This window comes from Hylobates moloch, unplaced genomic scaffold (genome assembly GCF_009828535.3).
Source record: "Hylobates moloch isolate HMO894 unplaced genomic scaffold, HMol_V3 SCAFFOLD_20, whole genome shotgun sequence".
Lineage (NCBI taxonomy): Eukaryota > Metazoa > Chordata > Mammalia > Primates > Hylobatidae > Hylobates > Hylobates moloch.
Genome location: NW_026652295.1, coordinates 51,100,662 through 51,128,550, shown reverse-complemented (window position 1 = coordinate 51,128,550; position 27,889 = coordinate 51,100,662). Strand labels below are relative to the sequence as shown.

Here is a 27,889-nt window from a genome sequence, read left to right as displayed (position 1 = left end):
GTCAAGGGAGAAGAAAGGATGTAACGAAGGTTGGCATCAAGTCCCAGGAAGAATCACACTGAAGGCAGCCACCAGCTTCACCCAGGCTGAGTGGTGTAGTAGACAGCTTTGAAATATCACTGGAGTTCAAAGCCCAGCTTAGCCACTACCTGTTACTTAGTATTACTGGATCTCAGTTGCCTCACTTATAAAATGTGGCAAAAATAGTACTGTTTTACGGATACCAGCTCAAAGTGCTGGCATAGAATGTGATATACTGGGACCCACGCGACAGACCACCGAGGTCAAGGGATACTCAAGCCAAAGAGAGCGGTAAAGGCAGGAGCAGATGACCTATAAGTGCCTTCCTCAGACTCCCCTAGGCACTCTCTGTTTTCCTTATGTGATCTCGCGAAGCCGCTGACTCAGGGGAAACTGGGAATGGCGTGACCACAGGGAAAATGATGTATTTTTTGGTCCTTGGAGGCCCGAAACCCATCGTGTCTGAAATGACTGCTGCAATCCTAGCAGCAGCAGCAGCCCTGAGGTCAGGAGTGATGGACTGAGACTTTGCCCGGAGAAGGCCCCCCCGGATTGACCTCCGGCTCGGAACCCTCACAAAGTGCTGAGTCACGGGGAGGCGGTGCCGCGCGAGGGGGAGGCGGGCCCGCGCAGTCACGTGGCGGGGGCTGTATCACAACAACGGCGCGGCGTGCACCGCCCGCGGCCCACACCGCTTCCTCCCGCGACAGACCGGCTCTCCGAGCATGCTCAGCTTGGCCTCACGACTGCACGGCGTCCCCCGATGCGGAGATCCACGGTCCAGGTTTTCCGGGTGGCTCTGGGGGCGGGGCCTGTGTTGGTCCGCGGGGCTGCGAGGCGAGGTTGCGGTGCCAGGGCGCCGCTGGGCAGACATGGGTTCCCGGCGAGCGGGTCTCGCGTTTTTCCGCGGAAGACACTGCTGGGAATCGGCCTTTGGTCATGGTCTAGGGAGGAGCTGATTCTGCAAGATATGAGCTCCTTCTTTCCCCTTCAGCTATCGTTACAGCCCTGATGGAGCTGTCTGCTGAAAACTCACTTCCAGATGTGGAAGCCTAGCCCTGGGTGCAGTCTACAGAATGAAATCGAGCAGTAGTGGATCTATGCAAGCAAAGCATTGTCAGCGGGGAGTAACTCTTGTTAAATATGACTTCAGTTGATCCGTGATGGGTTTTTTTTTTTTTTCTTTGCAACAGAAAAAGCTAAAGACACTGAGAGATCAAGGTTTAAATTGGGCATAACTGCCCTGTGGTGCAGAAGTGCCTGCGCCCTTTTTGGGATTGTCCAAAGCCCTGGGACCCCCCCGCTGGGGGAGCTGGTTCAGAATTCGGGGAGTAGGGTGAGGGAGGTCCCTTATGTGAGTGTGAGCCGGGATCTAGGACAGAATAACTCCAGTTACAGTGTTAAACTCTTACTAGGTTCAGTGTCACGTAGGGCTTTGGCTAGACTAGAATTTAGTCTATTCTTGAACCGCCCAGGTCCATGATTCCTAACAGGTGCATAGGAAAAGTGTATGGTGTGCAGCAGGTGTATGGGAAAAGTGCTTTGCAAAGTGTAAATCAAGGTCTGCATCAGTACTGTTTCAATAAAGTGGAATGAGAGCCACATATGTAATCTTAAATTTTTCAGTAGCCTCCTTTAAAACTAAAAATAAAAGTGGGCGGGGGGTGGTGAATTAATTTAAATAACATACATCATATTTAACTCAAAATTTCAAAAATACTATATCACTATGTAATCAATATAAAACTTTTAATGAGATATTTACATCTTTTTATTCTACTGTCTTAGAATCTGGTGTGTGACTTACACTCACAGCACATCTGGGCCACTAAGTTTTCATTGGAAATACTTGATCTGTAATTACATTTCATAAAATTTACAGTCAAAACGTGGATTCACATTTCCAACTTGTTTCAAATTTACTTAAAAGTTTTCTAGTAACTGAATGGAATATCAGTTTTTAAATTGACATTTAAATTGATCAAATTAAAACGAAAATTTGGTTTCTCAGTCATGTTAGCCACATTTCAAATGTGCATTGGCCAATGTGGCTGATGGCTGTCGTGTTGAACAATGCAGGTCTATGAAAATGTGAGATAAGATTATGAGAATAACCCAATGATCCTTGGATGTTTAAAACATGTGAAACACTGTTTCTCCCCGTCTCCCATACCTGCTTTTCACGGAGAAGCTAACATTTATTAAGCACGCACTCTACACCAAGCACTTTTCTAGAATTAAAGGTACAAAAGGCATAAGTCATCTGTGCCCCAGAGGAATTCACTATTTAGTGTGGAGCTATCTTTAAAATGACTTTATCATTAATGTACGAATGCAACCAAAACACAGAGAGGAATAACTGTGACTCAAAAGATGAACATGAGTGTGTCAGATGGAGAATTTCAAGCAGGAAAAACAACAGAGTGCCAGAACCATATACAGGTCTGGTGAGGTTGGTGGGAGGGCAAAGGAAGTTGTTGAAAAGGCTGTGGAAAAATTAGAATGTGGTTTGATTTCTATCCCAGCTGTGTGATGAGGATGGAAACATCATCTCCTGAGCTTCAAACATCCCTACCACACACACACAGACACACACACACACACACCATTGTGGAAATCCCAGCCAGACCTTGGGTATTCATGTCCCCAAGCCTTGTGAGGGGCACATCCAATATAAAGGCTGTGGGAGTAGAGAATCCTGCTATCATGTACTCACTCATTCAGCAATTAATAAGTGCTTACTAAATGTTAACTCCGTAGTGCGAGGGAAGAGGGTATGATAAATACACACTTTCTGGGTAAGTAATGTATGATCTAGTTGCCTTCACTTTTCCCCTGACAGGTCATTGCTCTGTCAACACATATTTATTAAACAATCACTTGGGGGCATGGTACCTCTTTCCTCTCCTTTCCCTCCAAGATAAGGCCAACTCTAGGTGTTCCCACTATCTTCAACCCCACCCCACAGTAGGCTCACAAGAACGTCATTTTGATCACTTAAGGGATGAATTTTAGGTTTAGATGGAGGATAAACTTTTGGAGATGGTTCCTCGTATGGTCTATCTGGAGACTTTTTGCAATAAATGGTTCCTTGTATGGTCTATCTGGAGACTTTTTGCAATAAATGGTGTCCGTGCCATCCAGAGAACATATGTCACCTCTTAATAACCAGGTCAATTTATTGGCCATCAACACTATACACATGCACACTATGCACATAATTACGACATCTATAACAGATAGAATTAATCTAATTTTATGCAGATATGGGAAGAACTCGTCCCAAGTCTCACAGTCAGTAAGTGATGGAGCCTAGAGTTGAACTGTTTCACTTCACTACCATGTTAATAATTTCCTCAACACATTCTGCCGCTCTCACTCTTAAGTGTGAGGCCCTGTCCAACTAAAACATAATATGGTGAGTTCGTCATTGATTCAAATAATCAACTTTCTTCCCGAACCCCAAGTTTATCTCTTTTGATTAGGAAAAAAATGCATTTTGATATGTCGCGTTTGCGTAAAGCGAGGCCGACCGCACGCCCCCTTCTCGCGAGCTGCTCCCCTCAACTGCGTCCCAACCACCCTTGCACACGCCTCCTCAGCCTCCGCGGTTCCCACCGGGCTCCGGGCCACGCCTCTGCCGCTGCACCGCCTCCTCTCCCCGCCTTCGCCCGTAGTCTATAAAACCCGGAGCGAAGGATCGCGCCCAGGAGCGGCGAGCTAGCGGACGCAAAGACTGGGCATGCTCGGCGGCGGCGCAGGTTTTGGTCACAAGTAGGAAGAAGCCAGTGCACCAGACCGGCAAAGAGAAGCGGGAGCCGCCGCGGCATCGGAGCGGGAGCAGGAGCAGCGGGGAGCCGGCCAGGGAGAGGCCGCCGGGCCGAGAGCCGTCCCGCCTGCTCTTGGTCTTCTGCCTTCGCGTCCGCGCGGTGCGTCGGACCCAGAGTCTGTCACCTGGGCGCCAGGGGCCGCCGCCGGGGAGCCGGAGCGGGCAGGACCCTCCCTCCGCCGACTGCGGCCCGAGAGCGCCCCCGCGGGGTGGAGCGGCAGCCGCCTTCTGCGGGCGGCTGAGTGTCCGTCTCGCGCCCCGAGGAGGAGGAGAGGGGGGCGACCATGGGGCTGCTGTCCCAGGGCTCGCCGCTGAGCTGGGAGGAAACCAAGCGCCATGCCGACCACGTGCGGCGGCACGGGATTCTCCAGTTCCTGCACATCTACCACGCCGTCAAGGACCGGCACAAGGACGTTCTCAAGTGGGGCGATGAGGTGAGCGCCCGCGGCCCCCGCCCCCGCCGGGCACCCGTGTCTGGCCGCCCGCGCTGCCTTTGTCTGGCCCTACGCCCCCGGCCCTATCGCGGTCCGCGTTCTCCACTGTGCCCGGGGTCCTCGAGCGCCTCCCGGCCCCGGGAGCATCGTCCCTGCCTTCGCCTAGTCGGCGTCCAGGGCCATCCTCCTGACTAGACTCCTTTCTCGGTCATTCATTCTTTTGGGTTTTCCCCTTCATTCCATAAACTCGGATTGGGCGCTGGGAGGGCGTGAGCATGAAAAAGTGACATTGGGTGCTGCGAGTCTTCAACCTAGTGTATCTGCAGACCGGCAACTACCACGATCCACCTTACAGGCTCAAAATTCGCTTTTGCGGTCAATATGAAAGAGACTAAGTTTTCCTAGTAGGCCTGCTTGTTTTAGAAATCAGGTCTTCAGGATGTCCACTTCTGCCCTACCTCATGCAGGTGTCTCTTCCTTAAACCTCTCCAACTTCTCATCTCCCCTCCCCTCCAAAACACACACTTAATAGCTATAAATTGAAACCAGTAAATTACGGCTCAGTTTCCTACATGGGGGAGGAACCTTCCCTTTCCTGTTTAATTCTAAGTGGGAATGCATGTAGAGTTTCAACATTAGGATTTGCTTGTGTCTTTCCATGGCCTAGGTCCAGCAACTAAACTTTACAAACCAGTGTTCTGCCTAGAGATGAAATGTCTCTAGATTCTCAGTATGTTGAACCATTGTTTATTGGAATGATCTGGAATGCAGCAATGTTAAAACTGTTGGTTTAGTGTCATCTGCCAAAACTTTTTGTGCCTTCCCTTTCTGTTTTTGAAAATTACGTGTGTACGCAGTACACATTAAATGACTTCTTGAGAAATCCATCTCTGTTTTTCTTGTTTTTAGCTTTTGCCTTAGATGGCTTGCCACCTGTGTAAATTGTTTATCTTTTGGCCAGTGTTGTTATCACTCTTGGCCTAAGTGCTGAGGTGCTGTTACACCAGTGCAGAATATCTCCTTTCAAAAAGTTAGTTGTTTTTTTTTTTTTTATTTCTAAGATTGGGAGATAATTCTACCTCCTACAGCCGAAGAAATTGTGCTGTTTTAAATTAGGAAAGTATGATGACTAGTAATTCACATTTCTACCAAAAGTGGTTTGTCACATTTCTTTGAACAGAAAAAGCACAGCATGTGTTTTGGTGATGATTCTTCAGTTTTACTGTAAAGTTCATAGTTTCTTTACAGCATCTGCCATTTTGTATATTCATTTTTGTATTGTGTGTCACAGGAAAATGTAAGACGAAATAGGGCAGGGATATTATGCTTCTTTTTCACCTCTGTTTTCCTAGGGCCCAGCCTTGTGCTGGTGTAGTTGGCATCAGGTCCTTGTGGCATGAATGAGTGAATGAACTACCATTTGAAGTTCCCACTGTATGGTAACTAGTCATTGTAGAGCAGTTCAAAGTTTGACATTTTTTTGTGCTGCTCTTTTTTTTTTTTTTTTTGAGACAGAATCTTGCTCTGTCACCCAGGCTGGAGTGCAGTGGTGTGTGATCTCGGCTCACTGCAACCTCTGCCTCCCGGGTTCAAGCAATTCTCCTGCCTCAGCCTCCTGAGTAGCTAGGATTACAGGTGCCTGCCACCACGCCCAGCTAATTTTTGTATTTTTAGTAGAGACAGGGTTTCACCATGTTGGTCAGGGTGATCTCAAACTCCTGACTTCAGGTGATCCACCCGCCTCGGCTTCCCAAAGTGCTGGGATTACAGGCGTGAGCCAATGTGCCGGGGCCTGTGCATCTTTTGACATTTAACTAGGTCTCTCTACAAAGACAGGCAGTAATGTCTTTGGTGGTCATTGCCCCAGGGAGAACTACATCAACAGGAAATTTGCAGCACAGTTGGAGCTCAGCAACTCATTCTGGAGACAACACCCCACCCCCCACCACCCCTTATCCATCTTTGTCCCATTTGGTGTATTCCTGCAGGACACTCCAGGAATCCTTAATCTTACCCTTTTAAAAAAGGCCTCTCCTGTTGGCAGGAAGAGCATTTAGAACTACCTATTTTAAGTAACTTTTGTAGTTGTTGGGTAGATTGAAGTGAGAAGAGCTGAAGAGTAGAGCCTTGAAGTACATGTCTCTGCTTTAACAGGCTTTCATGGAGAGGTTTGCAATAGGTTTACCTCCTTCCCACTCCAAAAGATCAAGGGGCTTGGAGAAGAGTGGCAATAATGCAAACTTGTATTATGCATCTATAAAGGAGAGAAAATTGGACCCAGCATTTCAGCCAGGTCATAACACTTCTTGAAAAAATTATACTGAGCAGATCTGTGGAGAATTAGACTTTGGTATCGTATTAAGACTCTAATAATGGCTGGGCGTGGTGGCCCGTAATCCCAACACTTTGGAAGGCCCAGGCAGGAGGATTACTTGAGCCCAGGAGTTGAAGGCCAGCCTGGGCAATATAGTGAGACCTCATCTCTACAAAAAATAAAAAATTAGTGGCATGTGCCTGTGGCCCCAACTACTCGGGAGGCTGAGATAGAAGGATCGCTTAAGCCTGGGAGTTTGAGGCTGCAGTGAGCCGTGATTGTTCAACTGCACTCTAGCCTGGGTGACAGTGAGACCCTAGCCCCCCACCCCCAAAAAAGATTTGATAACACTGCTCTTACCTTAAAATGTGTAAATGATGTTCACTGAAAACTTTCTTTAGTGACTGTTGAGACTATGCCTTCACATTTCTTGTTCCAAATACTCTGTCATACTTTAAATACAAAGCTATAAATTGATTTTTTAAACCTCATTTCAAATGCTGCTCTTACCAACATTTTACTGTTTTGTGATCTATCCTTTCTATTTCCCTAGACTATTTTGTTTTCCACGTCTTCCTTTGTTCCCCCCCACCCCTGCCCCGCTAACATATTAATGTCTTTTGGAGTGGGGAGTAAACAGAAACTGAGGTGGAAAAGTCATCTTAGAAGAAAAACATAACCCGCTGCTCATTTTTTATTATTTTAAATTTGCTTCAGTTATGTCTCTGGGTGGAGTATAGAATTTTTGAGAAGAATAACATTCCTGCCCTGAAGTGTTGACAGCTGCCCGACGCAAAGGAAAGAATTAAGATTGTGAAGACTGCCCAGGTGATTAAAGAAAAAGAAGCCCCACTCTACTTTTTCCTCCTGCAATGGCACTTCAGTGAAACCTTGGTCTCCCCCAGGCTAGTTCTCCCTCCCACCCTTGATCTGGGATGCAGATACTAATTCTCCATTGTGGTACCTCTCTACATTTCTTTTTTTCGTTTTTTTGAGACGGAGTCTCGTTCTTGACACCCAGGCTGGAGTGTATGATGTGATCTCGGCTCACTGCAACCTCCGCCTCCCAGAGTTCAAGCAATTCTCCTGCCTCAGCCTCCCGAGTAGCTAGGATTATAGGCACCCAGCACCACAGCTGGCTAATTTTTGTATCTTTAGTAGAATCGGGGTTTCGCCATGTTGGCCAGGCTGGTCTCGAACTCGTGACCTCAGGTGATCCACCCGCCTCGGCCTCCCAAAGTGCTGGGATGACAGGCATGAGCCACTGTGCCTGGCCACCTCTCTACATCTCTTATGTGCAGAGAGAAGGTGTGACTTTTTTTTGCGGGGTGAGGATGGGAGGGTCTCATCATGCCTAAGTATTTGCTGATGCCTCTAACCATTCCTCTAGCAGCGTCATCATGTCAGCGTAATCTAATCACCCTTTTGTAAGATAGAGCATTATTTTTCAGACTGCAGGTCATGATTCAGTAGTGGGTCGACATACATTTAGAAGATTCCAACCAGGACTCTGTGTGTGTGTGTGTGTGTGTGTGTGTGTGTGTGTGTGGCAAGACAATACGAGATCTACCTCCTTAACAGATTTTTAAGTGCACAAATATAGTATTGTTAACTACAGGGACAGTGTTGTACAGATCTCTAGAACTAGTTTATCTTGCATAATTGAAACCATGCTCACCGATTAGCAGTTCCTCAATTTTCCCCTCCACCTAGCTCCTGGCAACAATTTTGATTTCTGATTCTATGAGTTTGACTCTTTTAGTACTTGATATAAGTAGAATCAAGCAGTATTTGTCCTTCTGTGACCGATGTATTTCACTTAACATAATGTCCTCAAGGTTCATCTAAATTGTCCCTTACTGCAGGATTTTCTTTTTCTTTTTTAAGGCTGAATAATATTCCATTGCTTGTATGTACCACATTTTCTTCATTTTTCTGTCAGTGAACATTTAGTTGTCTCTACGTCTTGGCTGTTGTGAATAACTTCGATGAACATTGGAGTGCTAATATCTCTTTGCCAACAGGACTTTAAAAAATATTAAATGGAATAGGGTGAAGAATATTAATTTATCAGACCATAGTAAGAATATTATGTAAAACTTCTGAGTTATCTTTTGAGGGGGTGTGTGAAGGGTAGGCGTGTGCATTGGATTGCATGTAAATTATTTCTTACAGTTCACAGTTGAAGAGTTTGAAGGCCACAGTCTCAGATGTATTTATTCGATGAGGTGAGCCTTGTGAAAAAGAACAGGTTAGCACTAACCTTCGCACATAGTAGGAACTCACTGGTACACATTCTGAATAGAAATGTGAAGACTGGTCAGAAGCCTAGTGGCTCAGATGCAAGAGAGCTTGTTTGTGTGCAGAAGCCTTGAGAAATAACTGAGAAACAGGCTGCGCAGATAAATGTGTGTGTGGTAGATAAAAATGGGTGTGGTGGGTGGTGTGCCACGTGGAGATGAAGAATGGCTGGCAGGACAGAAAGTGGTGTTTTGGATGTGATATATTGGGCTTTATGGGCATCATATCAAAATGCTGCTTTTTATTGCTTACTGTTGCACTTATAGAGCCATGGACTTGGATAAAAAAAGACAAAAATGAACTTAAAACTCGCCATAGGTAAGGTTGGAAGGAGAGGCTACCACTTTAGAAATGCTCAGCTCTACTTGCTAGGATAGTATTTGTCTCTTCACACCAGAAAGAACCTTGGATTTGGGGTTCAGTTTGTGTTCTCATCCAAGGCTGAAGTGGATTGTCTTACAGAGGCGCGTGTATGCTGGCTTTTTGGAACTCAGGTATTTTCCTGTGATAAGCTGCAAGATCAGCCTACAGATGCCTGTTTCACCTTTAATATGACAGGTCCTAACTCTAGCCACCATTTACTGTGCTGCTTCTGTGGGAAACAGAAGTTCCAACTCTTAGGTTCCAGGGAGATACCTATTTTGCCCCAGCATGAGGAGAGGTAAGGGGGGGATATTCCTGGGTGCCCTGTTGCGTGCCGAGAATACAAACAAGTAAGCCCTTCTGCACAGTTCACATGCAGCTTTGCAGATATGGGTTTTGTTTGTAACTTAGGTATGCACATTAAAAGACAGATCTGGGAAATCTTTTATGTAAATGTAACAAACATGACTCTTGATTTTTTCTGATCACTGCAGTGTTAGCTGCCTGCCAGACCTTTTCAGCTACTTAGTGGCAGACATATCATCAGAATTGAAATCCGTCTGACTCCAGGTCCAGTCCTTAAACATTATACCAGGTTTGGGATTATTTACAATTATGAATTTCATTGAATTTCCTTTTACAGATTTCAAACTGTATAGGTTGTAGAGGGTCAGAAAACAACATTTAAAACTAAACTTATACTTCTAAGTTTGTAACCCAGTGCAGTGGCTCTTGAAGGCAAGAAGGTAAATTGTCCTGTAGTTAGCAGAATAGTCCATGTAAACTTTGAGAGGAAAATGCAATGTATCTTTAATCTTTATGAGCATGTTCTTATGTATAAAATAGAGATGAGATTTATTAAGGGCTGATATATCATCCATTGAGTTTGAACTTCCAATTTGCCTGTGCTAGGTTCAGAATGCTGAAGTGACTATTTAGAAAATACATAGCTGGGAGGCCAAGGCGGGCAGATCACAAGGTCAGGAGATCCAGACCATCCTGACTAACACGGTGAAACCTTGTCTCTACTAAAAATACAAAAAAAAAAAAATTAGCCGGGCGTGGTGGCGAGCGCCTGTAGTCCCAGCTACTCGGGAAGCTGAGGCAGGAGAATGGTGTGCACCCAGGAGGCGGATCTTGCAGTGAGCCTAGATCGCGCCACTGCACTCCAGCCTGGGCAACAGAGCGAGACTCCATCTCAAAAAAAAAAAAAAAAGAAAAGAAAATGCATAGCTTGCCAGGCATGGTGGCTTGTGCCTGTAATCCCAGCTACTTGGGAGGCTGAGGTGGAAGGATTGCTGGAGCCCAGGAGTTCATGGCTGCAGTGAGCTGGGATCATGCCACTACTGCACTTTAGCCTGGATGACCAAGTGGGACCCCATCTCTTTAAAAAAAAAAAAAAAAAGGAAAGAAAAAAGAAAATGCCTAGCTTATTAATGAATAAGTGTATGATCCTATTTAAAATACAGTCTTGAGTGATAAATCTAGAATGGACAAAAGCACAATTATTTGAGTCAAATTGAAGGTTCTCTATAGCTTTGGGCAAGTTGCTTACTCTCCCAACTTCAATTTTGTCATCCATTAAATGAGAACAATACTACCTTCCCTACAGGGTTATTGAGATTAAATGGGGTAATATTAGTGAGATGGTTTGCAGGTGCCTAGCCTGTTAAGTAAAAACTCATAAATAGCCTAAACCATTCACTTTAGAAAATTTAAAACATCCAATATATCTTATTTAAATAGCTGTGGTCATTGGGGAATGAAACATTCCACATATGTAGGGTTTTTTGCTTTATTTTTTACAGTTAACTGAAACTTGCTTGTTCAGATACAATTATATTCCATTAACAGTATTTTTTTATTGTATTTCTTTTCTTTTTTTAATATTATGTATGTATTTATTTATTTATTTTTTCGAGACAGGGTCTTGCTGTGTCACCCAAGCTAGAGTGCAGTGACACCATCACAGTGTGCTGCAGCCTCAGCCTCCCAGGCTCAAGCGATTTAGATCATACTTCTAAGTTGTGCTTCAAAAATGCATTGACACAGGCTCAGGCTAGGCTTCTTAAAATAAGATATAGAGCACAAATTAATTATTTCTTAATAGGCATTACAAAGATTCAGGTTCCTTCTATAGGTCATAGCGTATTCTGTAACACAAAAAGCAAAGTTGTCGCATCTATCTTTTTTAGCTGTCGCTGAACATTGATTCAACAGCATTTATTGTCCATTAACCCCTACCCACCCCCCAGAAGTTCCCCTGTGCCCTTTGCACATGTGTGCATGTGTGTATGCTAGAGAGAGAGAGGGAGAGCCCTTCAGTTGATTCTGGTTTTTCTTCAGACACCACCTTTGAGAAACTGCCTTAAAGAATGTGTGGTCATTAATTAGATGAAGGGGAGAAAGGAAGGCATTATAGTCAGAAGAACAGTGTAACAAAGGAGGGAAGGTGAGAAATAACCATTGGATAGTATGTGAAGGTTATTGTGCCGTGTAGTGTTGTAAATGCAGTGAATAGGTTTAGCCAGCTTGTAGAGGTCTTTGTCTCATGCTTGATAAGTAGAGGTTATGTTGTACTTTAAAAACATGAGAAAAATAGAATGGAAAAAAAAAGTATTAGTCTTCTATACCTATCTCCTACAGAAAAACTCTTTTAAGACTTACCAATTACTATGACCTACCATATCATAGTTGAATTCCTCCATGTTAAGACCCTACTGTCTAGAAGTATGGTATCAACAGATATACTCATTGATTGGTACTGTGTGTAGTTTCATTTTGAAGCATAAACCTGAGTAACATTCAGTAAGACTCTGTATGTTCAGAAAAGATGTCACAATATTAATTGAGCCTCTAACACCACTATTTATGTTTCTGAACATTTTTACATACCGTCGAGGCATCTGAATATATTATTAAAGTTAGGAAACTGTATATGAAGCATTACTGATGTTGCTGGTATTATTGGAAAGACCATATCCTAACGAGCTTGCTAATTAGTCCTCTGTTTCTACATTTCATGATATAATCAGGTGTCTTTAAAAAAACATTTTAACAGCTTTATTGAGTTATAATTAACATAAAGTTAACTGCACGTATTTAAAATGTACAATTTGGTAAGTTTCGATGTATGTATATATCATAAAATCACCTCTGATAATAAGTATATTCATTATCTCCAAAAATGTCATCATGCCCCTTTGGTAATTTCTTCCTCTCTCCATCCCATGCAGCTGATTTGCTTTCTGTAGTTTGCATTTTCTAGATTTTCATATCTAAGAAATCATAGTTTGCATTCGATATCTAGTTTCATATATCTAGGAAATCATACAGCATATCCTCTTTTGGTGTGGCTTCTTAGAGTCTACATAAATATTTTGAGATCCATCCATGTTGTTACATGCGTCAGTAGTTCATTCCTTTTTGTCGCTGAGTAATATTTCATTCCATGGATATACCAGTTTGTTTATACATTCACCATTTGTGTTGCATTCAGTTTTTCACTATTATAAAAAAATTATATGAACATTAACATACAAGTTTGTAGGTATGGACTAATGCTTTTCTTCATCTTATTACCCTAGAAGTGGTGTGTGTTAACTTTTTAAGGAAACTATGATACCAAACTTTTCCAGGGCGGTTGTACCATTTTGCATTCTCACTAGCAGAGTATGCCAATTCAGTTCATCCACATTCTTGTTAACACTGGTATGGGCAGTCTCTTTAATTTTAGCTATTCTACTAGGAGTGTGGTGGTACGTTATTATATTTTTAAATTGCATTTTCCTGAAGATCAGTGATGTTGAGTATCTTTTCATGTGCCGATTTGTCATGTGTATATCTTTTTTGTGAAGTGTATTAAAATCATTTGTCTGTTTTAAAACTATTGAGTTTTGAGCATTCTCTATATTTTGGATGTAAGTATTATCAGACACATGCTTTGCAAACTTCGCAAATATTTCCTCTCAGTCTGTTTTCATTCTCGTTTTTTATTTTATTTTATTTTTTTGAGACAGAGTCTCACCCTGTGGCCCAGGCTGTAGTGCAGCAGCGTGATCTCAGCTAACTGCAACCTCCACCTTCTGGGTTCAAGTGATTCTCCTGCCTCAGCCTCCCGAGTAGCTGGGATTACAGGCATGCGCCACCACGCCTGGCTAATTTTGTGTTTTTAGTAGAGGCGAGGTTTCGCCATGTTGGCCAGGCTGGTCTCGAACTCCTGAGCTCAGGCAGTCCACCTGCCTTGGCCTCCCAAAGTGCTGGGATTACAGTCTTAAGCCACCGTGCCTGGCCTTATTTTTATTTTTAAGAGATGAGGTTTTTGCTATGCTGCCTAGGCTGTCCTAGAACTCTTGGGCTCAAACAAACCTCTGCCCCAGCCTAACAAGTAGCTGGGACTTACAGGCATGTGCCACCTCACCTGGCTAATGGCATACTCTTTTGATTGCTGTATCTTTATAATAAGCCATGAGATGACATAGTATTAGCTCTCTAGCTTTATTCTTTTTCACCTGGTTTGACGGTTCTGGATATTTTGAATTTCCGCATGAATTTTAGAACCAGATTGGCAATTTCTACTTAAAAACAAAAAAAAAACCCTGCTGGGGTTTTTTGTTGGGATTGCATTGAATCTGTAGATCAATTTGGGAAGAACTGACATCTTAACAATATTGAGTCTTCAAGTATATGAATCTCTCTCCACTCTACTTACATCTTTCATTTCTCCCAGCAGTGTTTTGTAGTTTTTTGTGTATAGGTCTTTCACATCTTTTTTGTCACGTTATCCCTGAATGTTTCTTATGTTTCAGTTCTATTGTAAATGGTTTCCCCGGACTTTCAGCTCCATCTCTTCCACCCAGGGAGTCCACTGGGCTCTTCTTCACCTTCCTGCCCATGACCTGGAGCCTCCTCCCCAGGCAGTAAGTGGGGGCAATTGTAGGGCCCACTGATTTTCCCCCGTATCTCAGGGATCCTTTCTTATCTGATATGCAGTGTCTTGAAAATTATTCTTTCATATATTTTCTCTTCCTCTCTCTTTTTTTGGTTTGTTTGTTTTTTGGTTTTTGGTTTTTCAGGTAGGAGGGTAAATTTAGCCCCTATTACTCCATCTTGATTAGAAGTGGAAGTGTTTCCCACTTTTCTATCCTTTTAGCTGTGTTCTCCTTTGTCAACTTTGTCCAAAGCTGGCTATCATTGTGGTTTATAAGATACCTGCCAGCACCCAAGATTTAGCCAAGTTTTTAAAAGGTCAGGATTTTCTTTGCTCTTAAGCCATAGTTCATCATTTAGTATCTCTGTTATCATCCTGTGACTGGATATTTGGTAAAATCATGAGTATTTTGAAAGTTGACGTACATTTTATGAATGAGCTTTAGTCTGAAGATCAGAGTCTAAGACCTGGGGTCATCCCGGGTTGTGTGAGCTTAGAAAATAGAACTTAAGACTGGGCACGGTGGTTCACGCCTGTAATCCCAGCACTTTGGGAGGCCGAGGCAGGTGGATCACTTGAGGTCAGGAGTTTGAGACCAGCCCAACCAACATGGTGAAACCCCCTTTCTACTAAAAATACAAAATTAGCTGGGAGTTGTGGCACACGCCTGTAATCCCAGCTACCAGGGAGGCTGGGGCAGGAGAATCACTTAAACCCAGAAGGCAGAGGTTGCAGTGAGCTGAGATTGCGCCATCGCACTCCAGCCTGGGCGACAAGAGTGAAACTCCGTCTCAAAAAAAAAGAAAAACAGAACTTAAATTCTTTGGACCACAATTTCCTCATCTGTAAGACTAATTAAAAAACCCTATCATTTGGTGTTTTGAATTGCATGTTTATGTATATACATTCTTTTAGCTGTATTTTTTAACAATTTTAATTGTTTCAGAATACCTTAATACTTAATACTCTGTAACTTATGAAAATCGGTAAATTCTACCAGAAGTGGTAGAATTCATTCCCCTGCAACCTTTCAGGTTTCAGCATTTTCTTTGAGATTACATACTTTCCCATCAACTGAAAAAGTAATCTTAATTATAAAGCCACAGATATTAATTTCCTAGAAATTTGGTGTGGGAGTTAGTAGTATTGCTGTGTGTAGGAAGAATGATGGCAGGCTTTCAAGAGGTGGGGAAGGACAAGAAGCCTCTGGATTTGCCAGTTGGGCAGGTACTGGGGGTGTCTGGCAACACCATATCTGAACATATTAAGGATTTGGGAGAATAGCAAAAGTTGGTGTCAGATCAATAAATGCCACAAAGCCCCCGTGCATGTTTTTACCTTTCATATGATCTTTGAAATCTTGATTATAGTTTTTAGAAGGAGACAGGCTTGCACTGGGACAGCATATGAGTTTGGGTCACTTTGGTAGTATCTCTGTGGCTAAGTTATCACTGGTGTGTAGTGAAACTGAACGAGTGATGACTTAATCTCCACTTAGTGGTTCTGTTTCTCAGACATGGTTTAAAAAGACAAAGAAGGATGTAATGAGCCTCAGACTCACAGCCAAAAGAGTTCATACTTGATACATCGTTATTGGCACTTGGAAAGTTTGGTTATTTAGATTGGTATGTCCTGAGCGAGTTTCTATGACTAAGGTTCTGCTCTAATGGATGATCTCTAAAGAACGTTCTGTATTAGATTTTTGTGTCTGTTTTATGGTTAGAGTTGAGTAGTTGAACTTATTTCCACAATAATACTACAAAAGAGCCCCCGAAACAGATGTTCCTAGTTACATAAATGCTCTTACAGACCCCCTGTTGTCTTTGTCCCCCTCCCCCGAGATTCTGTTTTTAGGCCTTTGGATTCAGTTAACTCCTTTTTGAAGTGGATGGTGACTTAGCAGAATTCAGACTCTAAGGTGAGTGACTCCATGACGCTTTTCCAGGAAACTAGTAAAAATCTGGGTTGTAAGTCTGCCCCATTCAGATTAACTGCTGGGCGGGGACCGGAGCTTCACAGAGATAGAAAAGGTCATAGAAGCTGCTGTTTTCCAGCAGACTTTTCAGCAGCCCTGCCTGAGCTAAGCAGGGTAGTGCCCTGGCCTGCCAGTGTGTTAAGTTGTGTCTAGGGGTTATGATCTGTTGGCTCCACTACTGAAATAGAGCAAGAACTGAAAAGTAAACAAAAACTTTATTCCTGGAAGCATATTTGAGGCCTATATGCAGATCACTTTATACATAGTTCCTGCAAACTTGGTCATCCAGTTTCTCAGCTCAGGATGTACCGCAAGAAATTGAGGCAGAAATGAGAGGGACCAGTCGGGAGAGTAGCTGCCAAAAGCAGGTCCAGATGTGGCCTTCTGATATGCCCCCAAGGGCCCTGCCCTGTTATAGCTGTAGTTAAAGAAGTGAAATTGCCAAAAACATCTGAAGCCCTAATAAAAAGTCAAAGTATGTTTAGCATCTTCCTATTGATAGCAGATAGTCAATTTTAGAAGGATTTCCACTTATGTATATGTAAACTTTTTAAAGAAAACATGCTCTAAAGGGGTAAGTTTTGGGTAATAAGAAAATTAATCTCAATAAAATGAATGTTCTGTGTTTGATGAGTGAAAGAAAAATGATGGTCTTATACTAAGAGTTTCTGGAAGACTTTAATTTCAAAAACAGTCGTTTGGAACTGGAAGGGACATTGGGTTTTCTCTTATTTTCAGATGGTTTAAAAGCCAAAGACTACAAGACATTCTAAGTGGCTATCATTAGGGAAAATTAAGGCTGCTCTAGGCAGGATAAATACCTTGTACAACTTTAGGAGGCACCAGGGTGGGTAGCACCCCTTGAGGGTGGAAAGGGGAAGGAGTTACAGTGTTGGGGGTTCAGCAAAGGTCTCTCTGAAGGAGTGGCACTTGACTTGAAGCACACAAGAGCCAGCTCTTTGAAATACTGAGGTAAAATCTTCCAGGCAGAGGGAACAAAAGTGTCTCAAAGGCCTTGAAGTGATTGGTGTAGAGAGAGAAAAGGCCAGTGTAGCTGCAACATGGTGTGGGGTGGGTTGAAATGAAGGAGGCTGAGAAGATTGGTCCTAATGCTCTTTAGGAGGGATGTTGGAGTTTCTGCTGAGTGTGAGCCATTGAAGAGTTTCAAGGAGAGTGACTTGACCTGCTTGCTGAAGGACCATGGTCTTCCTGACTGTAGGGTTAGACAGCATTCCATGCCAGTAGCTTTTACCTTTGACTAAAACAAGTGCTGTGTGAAACAACATTTCCACAAAACAGCAGTTCTCTTCCCATGAGTGACATATTCTGATATTTCTATTCTACCCTATTAAAAATTATGTTTTGTTATGTTGATCACAGCTCATCATGGCCCACAAAGGAGCTGTAACCAACGTTTGAAAAACACAAGACACTATTCTGTGTCAATCAGTGTATCACCGCCCTGGAGCTAGAAAATAGTAACCACTAACCCTTGAGTGGTACAGTGTACTTAATACTGTTTTAGCACTTGACATGCATTGTTTTATGTAATCCTCCCCAGTAGCCCTGTGAGGCAAGTATTACCTCCATTCTGCAAAAACTGAAGCATCGAGAAGTTACTAAGATTCAAACTGATTGACTCCAAAGCCTGCACTCTTAGCTGCTCCCCCACCTATTACCGCCTAAATAGGCAAGAGGAAAAGAGCTCTGTGACAGTTTTAATAGGTTCCAAACAGAGATGAGATTGAGGGTGGCGAGGAAGAGAAGAAAGAATAGAGAAAGGGATGGTGGTAATGCAGGAAGTAGGCTTTTTTTTTTTTAATGAAAATATGAGTATGTCATCAGCCACAGATCCATGCTTTTAAGCATTTTTTGGTACCCCATAGCCGGTAATTCTCTTCTAGTGAAATGCCAGCACTCTTTCAAAACGACACCATTGAATATGCTTGGTAAAGTTCTCGGTCTGCAGGACAAATGCTAACAAGTTTAGTAATGTGACTGCAGCCTTCCCAGCTAATCTGCTGGCAAGCGAGCCCTGTGAAAAGGCAGATGCAGGACGAGCCCTTTCTATGAAAGTCAGGCTGACCTCATTTGATAGTTATGCAGCCTGTGTCGACCTCTTCCCAGGGCAGCAGGTAGCAGGCCAGAATCAGAACCCCAAGTTAGGAGCTTTAACTTATCTGAGATTTTCATCCTTTAGCATGAATTTCAAATATGGCAGGGAAGGAGATTGAATTCACAAAAGCCTAAATCTTCCAAATCCCACCGGTTAGAATTACTCTGTTGGTGGGATCTACTATAACACACAGGTACGATTCCTGAATGGGAACCTGGTGCTGCCTTTGTGAGATGTGGTTATGACACAGTGTCTGCACTCAGATTCATATGATGGTGGAATGGCATTAAACTTGGAGGTCTTGAAGCCCTGTCATCCTGTCCCTGGAGGCATAGGTGACCCCCTGCGAGCACTAGCAGTCACTTTGGACTTAGAATTCCTGTATTTAGCATTGATTCTCACTTAGTCTCCTTAGAAAGCTCTCTTTTTTCTCTCTCTGTTAGGTTGGTTAGTCTAACACCAGTTCCTAGGAACTAAAATCCTGAATTTCTCATAGGCAGTCTGTGAATTTAGGGCAGCCTAATTTGTAACATGCCTTAGGAGGAAATCATGTGTGCGTTCTTGCTGGCTCAGCCCAAGAAGTGTATCAGGCCCTGAGCGGGGCACCACCCGCTGGGGGGATGTGTTCTCACTAGCAACAGTCCTGTCCCCATGCTAAAGCCCTAGACTCTCCTGCACCTAGCGGGAGCCCCTGCAGAAATTCTCCATGATCCTCACCCGCTACGGTGCCCCAGCTCTGGCTACTGCAGGGCAGTTGATCCAACGCAGCTTCTGTCTGGGGACCAGGATACTCTTTCTTGTCAACCACGTGGTGACTAGGACTCTAGCAGGGGAATACGTTCTTAGGAAAAAGCCAAGGAATTCATTTGTCATTAGAACTCAGAACCTATTGTACTAAAGTACAGATGATTGGAGGTAAATAAGAACTGTTGATACTTATAATGTTGTTTCTTTAAGAGAAAATGTGTTCTGGTTTAGGTTTCTAAATTACGGAGTACCTGAATTATGCTGGTGGCCATAAGCAGACATCCCCATTGGCAACTTGATGTGCTGTCTTTTCTGAGGTTAATTTGTGTGAGAAGACTGGTTAGGTTTTGCTAGATTTGGTTCAGAAATAAAGTAGGAATGCCTTAATGGTCTTTATAATTGTCAGAAAAGTAAAACTAACTTATGCCTGAATTGTGGTAGCATGATGTTTTTTAAAAAAAAAAAAGCCAATGTAAATTCAGAGGCCCAGAAAATGTCTCATTGCATCTGTGGAGCATGAAGGAGCAGATCTACATTCAAGGATTTCCTTTGTGCCAACAATAATGAATTAGTGTGTCCAGGTAAAATTAATTTCGGGATTGTGTTTTCTCTTGGGTTTTGGTCCAGTGCTGTCTAGTACAACCTCTGCAGTAAGAGAAATGTTCTACTCTGTACTATCCATTAGGGAGTAGGAAACTGATTTCTTTATTTTATGTTAAGTAATTTTAAATCCACACAGCCACACGTGCTTAGTGACTAGCATAATGGACAACACAATTTTTTGCATTCCTTTGGTGACAGGTGACATTTTCCCCCTGTATGACAGTCATCCCAGTTTACCCCGCAACTCTCATTGTCTTTCTCTATTTTATTAAAGTCTTGAAATTTTTCTCCTGGGCTTCACATCACTAATCTAGGCATGTTAAGAATGTTTTCTCTGTTTGGGCCGAGACAATATTGAGAAAATTACTCCACCTAATCCTATAGGAAATTAATTGATGTTTATGCAGTATTAAAATTGAGATTAATGTGTTATAAATAAAAAGCAGCCTGCTCTGTGCTACAGAAAACTAGATCAGGGAGAGGCCACATTTATTTTAATTTCTAAAAGTGTAAACCTTTCATAGTATCATGTGAAATTCTTTAGTATGAATAGACATTTCAAAGTAGAAGGAAAAAAACCTATTTTCTCAAAATATATGAAATGTTAGCAGAATTTGATATAGCTTTAGACGAAACTGCTAAAACATTTTCTTTTTGGAACATAGAACAATTATTACAGCATCCACAGTCATCAAATATATATATATATTTAAATCATCAAATATATATATTTAAAATATAGTTGTGTGTGTGATGTTATGTATGTATAATGTCACATACACAAAAGCACATACAGTTTCTACTTTGTATTTCCTGGTCCCCTAAAAGTGCTTGGAGATTACCATGTGAAACAGTGGTTTTCCTATTTGTGATGTCATCATTAGACATATCTAACATGGGAGTCCATCTTTAAAAATCTGAGCCATATGTAATTTTGTTACATCTGTATTAGAATCTCATATTCAATTTTCTACTTTTTAAAACACAGCTCCTCTTTTAGTCTTGTCATTCAGGTTGACCTATGTTACTGTGGGTGTTTAAAAATTAAGTAGCATCACTATGGCTAACACCTCTTTGGGTGCTCCAAGTTTGGGAAATGAATGCCATCCAACTTGATGGTTGAGATTTCTTTAAAAAAAAAAATTTTGTCATTACCATTTTGCTGTGAGAGGAAACAGTCTTCTGGGCAGAAGGCATAGTCCCTAACTTTAAAACAGTTTATAACCTAGAGAGTGACTACTTGGCATGATCTCTGCGGGGTGGATGCAGTGATCTGCATCTTTGACAGGCGAGGGGTGATTGTGCTGCAGTCAGTGGTGCAGCTCCCCTGGGGGACGGGATCCTGTGGGGGGAGGTTGAATTTTATGTTGAAGGATCCCTAGACCCTCACCTTTGCCTAGTGAGTCCCCATGTCAGGAGTCAACTTAAATTTAAATGGCACTTCCTCTGGGAAGCCTTCTGATCTTCTAGACTGGCTTAGACTGTGCTGTTACATATGCACAGCTCTCTTTGGTCATTTCGAGCACTCGTTCAGATAATTCAGCAATACCGTGTTATTGGCTGTCAGTCCAGCCAGTGTAAGGCTGAGAACAGGAGCCACATCTGCCTGGCCCTTCACAGTATTCCCAGCACCTGCTTAGCAAAGAGCTTTGTTGAATGGATGAAAGGACAAAGGGGTTAGTGCTGGGGGTGGGGGGCAGGAAGCATGTCCAGCAAGACAGTGTTTTTTGGCACTGATTAGTCGTCAACTCTAACTAGAGCCTTAGTCCTCAAAATGGTTGCAGGCTTCTTTAGGAGTTAGTGTAAGGAGAAAACTAAGTCTCTGAGAAGCAACAGGTGGTTCTAGCAAAAGGATCAAAACTATTGCTTGGGCCAGTGCAAGAGAGCCAGCAGTGTGGAATGGAGGAGCTGGCCCCGAACCCCAGATGTCAGTAGGGGGGCTGAAGACCCTGCCCTGCACACATACTCTACCTGGACTAGGTCCTGGGGAGCCCTTCACTGTCTTGCCCTCCTTGGCCTGACCACCTGGATACAGATCCTTCCCAGGGTGTAAGGAGGGGAAAGTCCTCATGCTCTCTCTGGGAGGAATGTAGGATCTCACGGCTCATAGTCCCTGAAGAACTTGGTAGGTTTCTTCTCTTCAGAGGTCAAGCATATGATGGGTTAAATAGTTTGAGGGGGGAAATTCCTTCCTTCTCATGTACACAGAAACTGACAAAGGAACTTTCTCCCTAAATGGGGAACTGCCTATAACTGCTCTGAGTATTATAGAACTGTACTGTTTCCTAATTAAGCATTGTTTTTACCTCTAAGGGTAGATATTAAGAAATTAGTATTTCAAAACATACCCAGCCATTCCTCAAAATCTTTTTTTTTTTTTTTTGAGACGGAGTCTCGCTCTGTCATCCAGGCTGGAGTGCAGTGGCGCGATCTCAGCTCACTGCAAGCTCTGCCTCCCGAGTTCACGCCATTCTCCTGCCTCAGCCTCCTGAGTAGCTGGGACTACAGGCGCCCACCAGCACGCCTGGCTAATTTTTTTTTTTAAAGTAATTGTTTTTTATTGTTTTTATTATTATTATTATACTTTAAGTTTTAGGGTACATGTGCACAATGTGCAGGTTTGTTACATATGTATCCATGTGCCATGTTGGTGTGCTGCACCCATTAACTCGTCATTTAGCATTAGGTGTATCTCCTAATGCTATCCTTCCCTCCCCCCCGCCACCCCACAACAGTCCCCAGAGTGTGATGTTCCCCTTCCTGTGTCCATGTGTTCTCATTGTTCAATTCCACCTATGAGTGAGAACATGCGGTGTTTGGTTTTTTGTCCTTGTGATAGTTTACTGAGAATGATTATTTCCAGTTTCATCCTGGTCCCTACAAAGGACATGAACTCATCATCTTTTATGGCTGCATAATATTCCATGGTGTGTATGTGCCACATTTTCTTAATCCAGTCTATCGTTGTTGGACATTTGGGTTGGTTCCAAGTCTTTGCTATTGTGAACAGTGCTGCAGTAAACATACGTGTGCATGTGTCTTTATAGCAGCATGATTTATAGTCCTTTGGGTATATACCCAGTAATGGGATGGCTGGGTCAAATGGTATTTGTAGTTCTAGATCCCTGAGGAATCGCCACACTGACTTCCACAATGGTTGCACTAGTTTACAGTCCCACCAACAGTGTAAAAGTGTTCCTATTTCTCCACATCCTCTCCAGCACCTGTTGTTTCCTGACTTTTTAATGGTGGCCATTCTAACTGGTGTGAGATGGTATCTCATTGTGGTTTTGATTTGCATTTCTCTGATGGCCAGTGATGATGAGCATTTTTGCATGTGTTTTTTGGCTGCATAAATGTCTTCTTTTGAGAAGTGTCTGTTCACGTCCTTTGCCCACTTTTTGATGGGGTTGTTTGTTTTTTTCTTGTAAATTTGTTTGAGTTCATTGTAGATTCTGGATATTAGCTCTTTGTCAGATGAATAGGTTGCAAAAATTTTCTCCCATTTTGTAGGTTGCCTGTTCACTCTGATGGTAGTTTCTTTTGCTGTGCAGAAGCTCTTTAGTTTAATTAGATCCCATTTGTCAATTTTGGCTTTTGTTGCCATTGCTTTTGATGTTTTAGACATGAAGTCCTTGCCCATGCTTATGTCCTGAATGGTATTGCCTAGGTTTTCTTCTAGGGTTTTTATGGTTTTAGGTCTAACATGTAAGTCTTTAATCCATCTTGAATTAATTTTTGTATAAGGTGTAAGGAAGGGATCCAGTTTCAGCTTTCTCCATATGGCTAGCCAGTTTTCCCAGCACCATTTATTAAATAAGGAATCCATTCCCCATTGCTTGTTTTTGTCAGATTTGTCAAAGATCAGATAGTTGTAGATATGTGGCATTATTTCTGAGGGCTCTGTTCTGTTCCATTGATCTATGTCTCTGCTTTGGTATCAGTACCATGCTGTTTTGGTTACTGTAGCCTTGTAGTATAGTTTGAAGTCAGGTAGCGTGATGCCTCCAGCTTTGTTCTTTTGGCTTAGGATTGACTTGGCGATGCGGGCTCTTTTTTGGTTCCATATGAACTTTAAAGTAGTTTTTTCCAATTCTGTGAAGAAAGTCGTTGGTAGCTTGATGGGATGCCATTGAATCCATAAATTACCTTCGGCAGTATGGCCATTTTCACGATATTGATTCTTCCAACCCATGAGCATGGAATGTTCTTCCATGTGTTTGTATCCTCTTTTATTTCATTGAGCAGTGGTTTGTAGTTCTCCTTGAAGAGGTCCTTCACGTCTCTTGTAAGTTGGATTCCTAGGTATTTTATTCTCTTTGAAGCAATTGTGAATGGGAGTTCACTCATGATTTGGCTCTCTGTTTGTTATTGGTGTACAAGAATGCTTGTGATTTTTGTACATTGATTTTGTATCCTGAGACTTTGCTGAAGTTGCTTATCAGCTTAAGGAGATTTTGGGCTGAGACAATGGGGTTTTCTAGATATGCAATCATGTCATCTGCAAACAGGGACAGTTTGACTTCCTCTTTTCCTAATTGAATGCCCTTTATTTCCTTCTCCTGCCTGATTGCCCTGGCCAGAACTTCCAACACTATGTTGAATAGGAGTGGTGAGAGAGGGCATCCCTGTCTTGTGCCAGTTTTCAAAGGGAATGCTTCCAGTTTTTGCCCATTCAGTATGATATTGGCTGTGGGTTTGTCATAGATAGCTCTTATTATTTTGAGATACGTCCCATCAATACCTAATTTATTGAGAGTTTTTAGCATGAAGGGTTGTTGAATTTTGTCAAAGGCCTTTTCTGCATCTATTGAGATAATCATGTGGTTTTTGTCTTTGGTTCTGTTTATATGCTGGATTACATTTATTGATTTGCGTATGTTGAACCAGCCTTGCATCCCAGGGATGAAGCCCACTTGATCATGGTGGATAAGCTTTTTGATGTGCTGCTGGATTCGGTTCGCCAGTATTTTATTGAGGATTTTTGCATCAATGTTCATCAAGGATATTGGTCTGAAATTCTCTTTTTTTGTTGTGTCTCTGCCAGGCTTTGGTATCAGGATGATGCTGGCCTCATAAAATTTGTTAGGGAGGATTCCCTCTTTTTCTATTGATTGGAATAGTTTTAGAAGGAATGGTACCAGTTCCTCCTTGTACCTCTGGTAGAATTCAGCTGTGAATCCATCAGGTCCTGGACTCTTTTTGGTTGGTAAGCTATTGCTTATTGCCACAATTTCAGAGCCTGTTATTGGTCTATTCAGAGATTCAACTTCTTCCTGGTTTAGTCTTGGGAGGGTGTATTTGTCAAGGAATTTATCCATTTCTTCTAGATTTTCTAGTTTATTTGCGTAGAGGTGTTTGTAGTATTCTCTGATGGTAGATTTTATTTCTGTGGGATCGGTGGTGATATCCCCTTTATCATTTTTTATTGCATCTATTTGATTCTTCTCTCTTTTCTTCTTTATTAGTCTTGCTAGCGGTCTATCAATTTTGTTGATCTTTTCAAAAAACCAGCTCCTGGATTCATTAATTTTTTTGAAGGGTTTTTTGTGTCTCTATTTCTTTCAGTTCTGCTCTGATTTTAGTTATTTCTTGCCTTCTGCTAGCTTTTGAATGTGTTTGCTCTTGCTTTTCTAGTTCTTTTAATTGTGATGTTAGGGTGTCAATTTTGGATCTTTCCTGCTTTCTTTTGTGGGCATTTAGTCTATAAATTTCCGTCTACACACTGCTTTGAATGTGTCCCAGAGATTCTGGTATGTTGTGTCTTTGTTCTCGTTGGTTTCAAAGAACATCTTTATTTCTGCCTTCATTTCGTTAGGAACCCAGTAGTCATTCAGGAGCAGGTTGTTCAGTTTCCATGTAGTTGAGCGGTTTTGAGTGAGTTTCTTAATCCAGAGTTTTAGTTTGATAGCACTGTGGTCTGAGAGACGGTTTGTTATAATTTCTGTTCTTTTGCATTTGCTGAGGAGAACTTTACTTCCAACTATGTGGTCAATTTTGGAATACCTGTGGTGTGGTGCTGAAAAATATGTATATTCTGTTGATTTGGGGTGGAGAGTTCTGTAGATATTTATTAGGTCCGCTTGGTGCAGAGCTGAGTTCAATTCCTGGGTATCCTTGTTAACTTTCTGTCTCGTTGATCTGTCTATTGTTGACAGCGGGGTGTTAAAATCTCCCATTATTATTGTGTGGGAGTCTAAGACTCTTTGTAGGTCACTCAGAACTTGCTTTATGAATCTGAGCGCTCCTGTATTGGGTGCATATATATTTAGGATAGTTAGCTCTTCTTGTTGAATTGATCCCTTTACCATTATGTAATGGCCTCCTTTGTCTCTTTTGATCTTTGTTGGTTTAAACTCTATTTTTTCAGAGACTAGGATTGCAACCCCTGCCTCTTTTTGTTTTCCATTTGCTTGGTAGATCTTCCTCCATCCCTTTATTTTGAGTCTATGTGTGTCTCTGCACGTGAGATGGGTTTCCTGAATACAGCACACTGATGGGTCTTGACTCGTTATCCAATTTGCCAGTCTGTGTCTTTTAAGTGGAGCATTTAGCCCATTTACATTTAAAGTTAATATTGTTATGTGTGAATTTGATCCTGTCATTATGATGTTAGCTGGTTATTTTGCTTGTTAGTTGATGCATTTTCTTCCTTGCCTCGACGGTCTTTACAATTTGGCATGTTTTTGCAGTGGCTGGTACCAGTTGTTCCTTTCCATGTTTAGTGCTTCCTTCAGGAGCTCTTTTAGGGCAGGCCTGGTGGTGACAGAATCACTCAGCATTTGTTTGTCTGTAAAGTATTTTATTTCTCCTTCACTTATGAAGCTTAGTTTGGCTGGGTATGAAATTCTGGGTTGAAAATTCTTTTCTTTAAGAATGTTGAATATTGGCCCCCACTCTCTTCTGGCTTGTAGAGTTTCTGCCGAGAGATCAGCTGTTAGTCTGATGGGCTTCCCTTTGTGGGTAACCCGACCTTTCTCTCTGGCCACCCTTAACATTTTTTCCTTCATTTCAACTTTGGTGAATCTGACAATTATGTGTCTTGGAGTTGCTCTTCTCGAGGAGTATCTTTGTGGCGTTCTCTGTATTTCCTGAATCTGAATGTTGGCCTGCCTTGCTAGATTGGGGAAGTTCTCCTGGATAATATCTTGCAGAGTGTTTTCCAACTTGGTTCCATTCTCCCCGTCACTTTCAGGTACACCAATCAGACGTAGGTTTGGTCTTTTCACATAGTCCCATATTTCTTGGAGGCTTTGTTCGTTTCTTTTTGTTCTTTTTTCTCTAAACTTCCCTTCTCACTTCATTTCACTCATTTCATCTTCCATCACTGATACCCTTTCTTCCAGTTGATCGCATCAGCTACTGAGGCTTCTGCATTCTTCACGTAGTTCTCGAAACTTGGCTTTCAGCTCCATCAGCTCCTTTAAGCACTTCTCTGCATTGGTTATTTTAGTTAAACATTTGTCTATTTTTTTTCAAAGTTTTTAACTTCTTTGCCATTGGTTTGAATTTCCTCCTGTAGCTCGGAGTAGTTTGATCGTCTGAAGCCTTCTTCTCTCAACTCGTCAAAGTCATTCTCCATCCAGCTTTGTTCCGTTGCTGGTGAGGAACTGCATTCCTTTGGAGGAAGAGAGGTGCTCTGCTTTTTAGAATTTCCGGTTTTTCTGCTCTGTTTTCTCCCCATCTTTGTAGTTTTTTCTACTTTTGGTCTTTGATGATAGTGATGTACAGATGGGTTTTTGGTGTGGGTGTCCTTTCTGTTTGTTAGTTTTCCTTCTAACAGACAGGACCCTCAGCTGCAGGTCTGTTGGAGTTTGCTAGAGGTCCACTCCAGACCCTGTTTGGCTGGGTGTCAGCAGCAGTGGCTGCAGAACAGCGGATTTTTGTGAACTGCAAATTCAGCTGTCTGATCGTTCCTCTGGAATTTTTGTCTCAGAGGAGTACCCGCCGAGTGAGGTGTCAGTCTGTCCCTACTGGGGTGTGCCTCCCAGTTAGGCTGCTCGGGGGTCAGGGACCCACTTTAGGAGGCAGTCTGCCCGTTCTCAGATCTCCAGCTGCGTGCTGGGAGAACCACTACTCTCTTCATAGCTGTCAGACAGGGACATTTAAGTCTGCAGAGGTTACTGCTGACTTTTTGTTTGTCTGTGCCCTGCCCCCAGAGGGGGAGTCTACAGAGGCAGGCAGGCAGGCCTCTTTGAGCTGTGGTGGGCTCCACGGAGTTTGAGCTTCCCAGCTGCTTTGTTTACCTAAGCAAGC

General features: G+C 42.6%; 1 protein-coding gene across 2 annotated transcripts in view; it reads left to right on the top strand.

The window, feature by feature from the left end:
- The first annotated feature begins 769 nt into the window (after positions 1 to 769).
- Positions 770 to 27,889, top strand: part of GCLC (glutamate-cysteine ligase catalytic subunit) — a 59,227-nt gene continuing 32,107 nt past the window's right edge. Inside the window, exon 1 of one of the 2 annotated variants that reach the window (XM_058432428.1) lies at positions 770 to 805. In XM_058432428.1, the coding sequence (XP_058288411.1) occupies positions 785 to 805 (21 nt within the window). In that variant the 5' untranslated portion in view covers positions 770 to 784. Of the gene's footprint in view, positions 806 to 3,750; positions 4,285 to 27,889 lie in introns of those variants that run through there. The other variant, XM_032140413.2, reaches the window with a different exon arrangement.